Genomic DNA, 6,146 nt, shown 5'->3' with positions numbered 1-6,146 from the left:
GGGGCAGGGGGACACCCTGCCTGCCTCGGGGTGCCACGCCGCGCCGGTTTAAGGGCACTTCTGCCAAAAGAGGTCCCGGGGGGACGCCCGAGGAGGAGCCCGGAGCTCGGAGGAGAGGGCGCTCCGCGCCGGCTGGCACCGCGCCTTAGCCCGCCCCTTCCCTGCCTCCCCAACGGTGTGAAAGCAGGCGCCGAGGTGGTGTTTTGTGAGCAAGCAAGACGCGCCCGGGCTGCGAAACGGCAGACCCCGGTGTCCGCCAGCTGTAAACCCGCGTCGACAGGTTGTCAGACGGCCGGGCGGGCCGGCCGGGACGCGGCCTGCGGGCCGCACCGGCCGCCCGGGCGCTCGGCGGGCGGAGGTGGCCCGGCCGGCTCGGGGCACCACGTGCTCGGCGGGAGGGGCGGGAGCGGCCGGCGAGGGCGGGTGGCGGGGAGGGGGCGGGCGGGGAGCCGGGGGCGGGGCCAGCGCTCAAGGGGATGCCAATCAAAGCATCAACTTCAAATTGTGTCTGAAAGCCGCGCCGCCGAGCGGAGGGCGGCCGCCGCAGTCGGCGCGCGATCGCGGAGCCGGGCGCAGCCGGGAGCCGGGCGCCAGCAAGCACCGGGCCTAGGAGCAGCCACCGGCCCCCGCCTCCGGGCCGGCCCGAGCGCGCCCGGCCGGCGGCCCGCTGCCCACCGCCTCCCCGCCCCCCGACCCCAGCCTCTCCCCAGCCCCGCGCCTGCCTCCCCCGCCCCTTTGATACTTGCCCGCCGCCGCCGCCGCCGACTCCGCGGACATGTCCTTTCCGCAGCTGGGCTACCCGCAGTACCTGAGCGCCGCGGGGCCCGGCGCCTACGGCGGCGAGCGCCCGGGGGTGCTGGCCGCGGCCGCCGCCGCCGCCGCGGCAGCCGCCTCGTCGGGCCGGCCGGGGGCGGCGGAGCTGGGCGCGGGAGCGGGGGCGGCCGCGGTCACCTCGGTGCTGGGCATGTACGCGGCGGCCGGCCCCTACGCGGGCGCGCCCAACTACAGCGCCTTCCTGCCCTACGCCGCCGACCTCAGCCTCTTCACGCAGATGGTGAGTGCGCCCGGCCCGCTCTCACGCGCTGCCCTCCGGCGGCGCGATCCGGGCGCCCGGGCCGAGGGCGCGGGGGCCCCAGTCCGGCGGGGCGGAGGCGGCAGGGAGCGCGGAGAGGCCAGCCCGGTAACGGCCCGGCCCGTGGGCCTTGGGAAGCGGGGAGATGGGAGGCCTGGACCGCGCGGGGGGTCCGGGTGGGAGTCGGGAGGCCCACCGACGAGGCCCGGGGCCAGCGGCCCGCGCCGAAGGTCGGGACAAACTCGTGCTCGACGCCCCCGATTCGGTGGCGGCGGCGGGGCAGGCGGGCGAGGTTCAGGCGGGGCGGCTTGGCCCCATTTACTCGGCTGCCCCTTCCCGGGCCGCGGGCCCCGCTGCGCGACCTTTTCAGCTTTTGGGCTGGGCCGGGAGACTCGATTTTCTCCCTCTTGGGCAGAACTCGTGCGGTTGTAACCCGTGCACCCGAGGGAACCTTTTAAAGCGAAATAGAGGCGGTCAGAGTAAGGCTAACAATGGAGATCGGCGGGCAGTGGGGTCTCCAAGGCCCGAGTGCACATTTGAGATTAAAAAAAAAAAAAAGGCGAAATAATTGTTGGCGTCTGAAATGGTGTTTGCTTTGACTTCCGTAAGTTGTCAAAGTTTTCATTTCATTTGCACCGAAAAGAAAAGCAGTTTTCTTCTTGCGTTATGTAATGGAGGATTAAAAAGAGCTGTGTCCCTGGGCTTAAAATAAATGCTGTCCTTTTAGCCTCTTGTCCCAGTGGGTGTCAGATGTGGGGGGTGGGGTGGGGAGTGTGCTGCAGATTGAATGCTCCGCAGGGCCGTTGGTCTAAGGGATCCATTTCTCTAAGGTCTGCCTGCGAAGTCTAGTTTAAACTTCGGACTGCTGGGGACTCCACGCCGAGCGCAGGGGTCGGGGAGGCAGCCCCCTCCTGCGCTGCTGCCCGCGGGGTCAGGCAATTTGCAGGCACCCCCTCCCCCCCGTAGGTCTCCCCACTCCGCGAAGAAGAGACAGAAAACAAACACCCGGCAACCGTACAGGAGCAAGGCGGCCGGCGTGTTTTGCTGGAACTTTTCTTGTAGTTTTGAAAAGAAAGCCTATTTCTCTGAAAGCGACCCCAGCTGCCGTTTAGCTCGGTTGCTCTGGAAAAAGATCAGCTCCCATTTTGTTCTGGCGGCGGGGATGCCGGGGAAGCGATGAGAGATTTACAAGGTATCCTTTCAAAGAGAATTCCCAGCAGAGAGGAGGCCGAAATGTCTTCCTTACAGTTACAACCAAAATAATTAGAAACGTGCAAAGGACGTTTTGCAAAGATTAGGCAGAAAACGAAATCTGGCCAGAGAAACGTTGTCTGTGTGGCTTCCACCACCGAACTAAATAGTCCAAGAAATCTGCTTTTTGCAACTTTCTCAGAGTCGGAGGTCCCCTTCTGCTAATACAACTCGACAGTTTTTACATGGAGGATATACATGTATATATATATATTTTTTAACAGAAAATTTGAATACAGTTATGTGCCATTTGGGAAACCTGCCTGTGTTTGTGCATGAGGGTGGGGGCCCTGCAGTGAGGACCCTCTCCCATTGTATTGTGGTTGGAAACAGAGATACTTTTTTTTTTTTTTTTAAAGACAAATTATATCGAAATCCGCCCCCCCCCCCTCCACCCCCAAAGGTATGTGTGAGTGTGTGCGTGTGTTTCCTCCTGGACTCCTGTTCCTTCTTGGAAAGAAAGCCTAAATCCAAACTCAAATTCTAGGCCTAGGTTTTCCAAGCCCTTACAGTTGGGGATTTGGAAGTCAAAAGATAAAATTGTGAGTGAATGTCTGTCTGGGCAATTTATGGTAATAATGAGGCCTAATGAGGTTGTTAAGAAAGATAAAATGTTATTTACCAAAAAACCTGATGGGATAATTTGACTTGCTGTGTTTTACTACCGATGATAAAAAGAATATTGATTGCAAATAAATCACCGCCTCTAAATGCCTGCAAACAGTTTGTGCTTGCTAGCTCCTGATCAAAGTCAAACTTGAGAGATAAAGTCCCTGAGAAGGGGCCGCGGAAGCGGTTCTGCTTCGCGCAGCCAGCGCTCGAGGCCTTGCGTTAATGTTTTACCGGATAAGCCCTCTTTTTGTATTTTAAGAAAACAAACGGTGTTTTTGTTATTGTTGTCGATCACGGCCAGGATTAAAATTTTAAATTGCCTGTCACCCACTGTAGACCTTTTAAGTGCGGGTGAGCCATTCTATGCAGATTTAACTTGGGAGCTAAAAGGAGCGCGCTTTCATTTTAAATTGCTGGCGGATTTGGATTCTCTGAAAACCCGGGACGGTTTATTTTGTTTGACCCCCTCAGGGTCGAAGGGAGGGGGGGGCCTGGGCTCTCGGTCCTCAGAGTTTGGAGAAACTGTTTTATCAGCCCAGTTAAAAGGTTTTCCCCTCGAGCGAGTGTGAGATAAACTTGGAAACCCGGGCTTCTGGAGAGGTTATGGGAGGTGGGCGGTGGGGGCAGCGAGGGCGGCCTAGGGAAATTCTAGGGTCCCCGGCGCCCGCTGTGGTCCTCAGAGCACATTGCGAGGATTCTGGAACTTTTCTTGAATGACCCCCCCCCCCCCCCCAAAAAAAATGTCTCGGTGATTGGCGGAAGCGCCGTTTCTGGGGGCGGCTTGTGGTCCGACCCCCTCTTCCAGCCCGGGTGGTGCATTAGGGTCAGCTTCCTGCTCCGGAGCAGGCTGCGCTGTCTGCCCCCGGCTCGCCCAGTTTCGGGGGGCTCACCTCTCTGTCTCTGTCTCTCTCTCTCCGCTTTCCCCCTCCTCCCTCGCTGGGTCTATGGCTGCAGGGTTCACAGTATGAGCTCAAGGACAACCCCGGGGTGCACCCCGCCACCTTCGCGGCCCACACGGCGCCCGCCTACTACCCCTACGGGCAGTTCCAGTATGGAGACCCCGGGCGGCCCAAGAACGCCACGCGGGAGAGCACCAGCACGCTCAAGGCCTGGCTCAACGAGCACCGCAAGAACCCCTACCCCACCAAGGGCGAGAAGATCATGCTGGCCATCATCACCAAGATGACCCTCACGCAGGTCTCCACCTGGTTCGCCAACGCGCGCCGGCGCCTCAAGAAGGAGAACAAGGTGACGTGGGGCGCGCGCAGCAAGGACCAGGAGGACGGCGCTCTCTTCGGAAGCGACACCGAGGGGGACCCGGAGAAGGCCGAGGACGACGAAGAGATCGACCTGGAGAGCATCGACATCGACGAGCACGACGGCGACCAGAGCAACGAGGACGAGGAGGACAAAGCCGAGGCGCCGCGCGCGCCCGACGCGCCCGCGGCCCTCGCGCGGGACCAGGGCTCTACGCTGGCTTCCGCCGACGCGCTCAAGCCCCCAGACTCGCCCCTGGGCCTGGCCAAGGAGCTCCCGGAGCCCGGCAGCACGCGCCTGCTGAGCCCCGGCGCTGCGGCAGCCGGCGGCCTGCAGGGCGCGCCGAACAGCAAGCCCAAGATCTGGTCGCTGGCCGAGACGGCCACCAGCCCCGACGGTGCGCCCAAGGCCTCGCCGCCGCCGCCTTCCGGCCACCCGGGCGGCGTGCACGGGCCCGCGGCGGGCGCGCCGCTGCAGCACCCCGCCTTCCTGCCCAGCCACGGACTCTACACCTGCCACATCGGCAAGTTCTCCAACTGGACCAACGGCGCGTTCCTCGCGCAGGGCTCGCTGCTCAACGTGCGCTCCTTCCTGGGCGTGGGCGCGCCGCACGGCCCGCACCTGTCCGCGCCGCCCCCTCCGCAGCCACCCGTCCCCGTGGCCGCGGGCGTGCTCCACGGCGACAAGGCCTCCGCCCGCAGCAGTCCCTCGCTCCCAGGTATGGCACCCAGGGACGTCCGCCCCGCCCCAAGCCAGGAATCAGAGAATCGGGGGAGAGCCTGGGGGTGGAGGGCAGCACTGGCCCAGGGATGGGGTGGCAGAGGGGATCTGTGGCCCGGTGAGGGGGGTAGAGGGGAGCCCCGGAGGGAGGATGGCTTGGAGGGGATCAATGGCCTGGTGATGGGGGGTAGAGGGGAGCATTGGCGGGGTGGGGGGAACGTATAGGGGAGCACTGGCCCCTGGCCCCGGGAGGATGGCGTGGAGGAGATCACTGGCCAGGAGGGGGTTTGCCTGGGGGCGCTGACTGCCCAGGAGGGTGAGACCAGGTGGCCACCGGGCTGGGGTTGAGCCATGATTCCTGCCTGAAGTAGAGGGGCGAGACCGAGGCCCTGGGCTTCCGGAGAGAGCCGTGCTCACCCGCTGGCCTGCCCTGGGGGGTCGGGGGTGTTTCTGGAGGCACCTTCCAGGGGCGGGGTGGGGGGGGGGAGGCCCAGCGCTCCTCCGCGGCGCCCCTCCCCCGTCCGGGTCCTAAGCTCGATGTCTCCCCGTTCCTCCCAGAGAGAGACCTCCTCCCCAGACCGGACTCACCCGCGCAGCAGCTGAAGTCGCCCTTCCAGCCGGTGCGCGACAAGTGAGTGCCTGTTGGCCTTTACGGCCGGGCGGGGGGCGAGGGTGTGGGGGCGGGGGCGGGGTCGCGCAGCCCGCGTAGACCGCGCGCGCTGGTCCACGAGCCCTGCGGCGCCCTGGCCGGCTGGCGGAGTCCACCTGGGTTTCTCCCGAGCCGGGAGCCGCGCCGGGCCGCGACCCCGCGCCGCCTCCCCGGGCGCTCGGCGGGCAGAGTCCCCCTGCCGGGTCCCAGCTTCCGTCCACTGACAGCGCTGTGTTCTTGTCTCGCTGTTTCCCGCTCCCCGCAGCTCGCTGGCCACGCAGGAAGGGACGCCGCGGATTCTAGCAGCGCTCCCGTCGGCCTGATCCAGGGTCGTCTCTGACTTTCTCCGGGGGGTAGGGAGGGGGGAGATCTTCGGGAGGGAGGGGATGAGGGAGGAATTAAGACAAATATTTGAGACTGGTGCAAAGGACAGATCTGGCCACGAAGTCGAGGACTCTCCCATCCATCGCTTTCTGCGGAAAGGGGCTCGTCCGACCCGAGCTCCGCATCCAGGCAGCCCGGCCTATGCTCGGGGGTGGCTGTCACCGTGCTCCGGGTGACTATCGGTTCGGTGTATGTCCCCGC

At 64.1% G+C, this 6,146-nt stretch overlaps 1 protein-coding gene across 1 annotated transcript; it reads left to right on the top strand.

Moving 5' to 3' along the window:
• The first annotated feature begins 775 nt into the window (after window positions 1–775).
• IRX1 (iroquois homeobox 1) lies at window positions 776–5,884 on the top strand. The gene is made up of 4 exons (XM_061129861.1): window positions 776–1,054; window positions 3,890–4,910; window positions 5,471–5,543; window positions 5,827–5,884. Exons 1-4 carry the CDS (start codon window positions 776–778, stop codon window positions 5,882–5,884), a joined length of 1,431 nt encoding a protein of 476 aa, XP_060985844.1.
• The last annotated feature ends 262 nt before the right edge of the window (window positions 5,885–6,146 follow it).

This window comes from Dama dama, chromosome 25, assembly GCF_033118175.1.
Source record: "Dama dama isolate Ldn47 chromosome 25, ASM3311817v1, whole genome shotgun sequence".
Taxonomy (NCBI): domain Eukaryota; kingdom Metazoa; phylum Chordata; class Mammalia; order Artiodactyla; family Cervidae; genus Dama; species Dama dama.
Note: the sequence above shows the minus strand (reverse complement) of the source record. Positions and strands in the feature narration are given on the sequence as shown.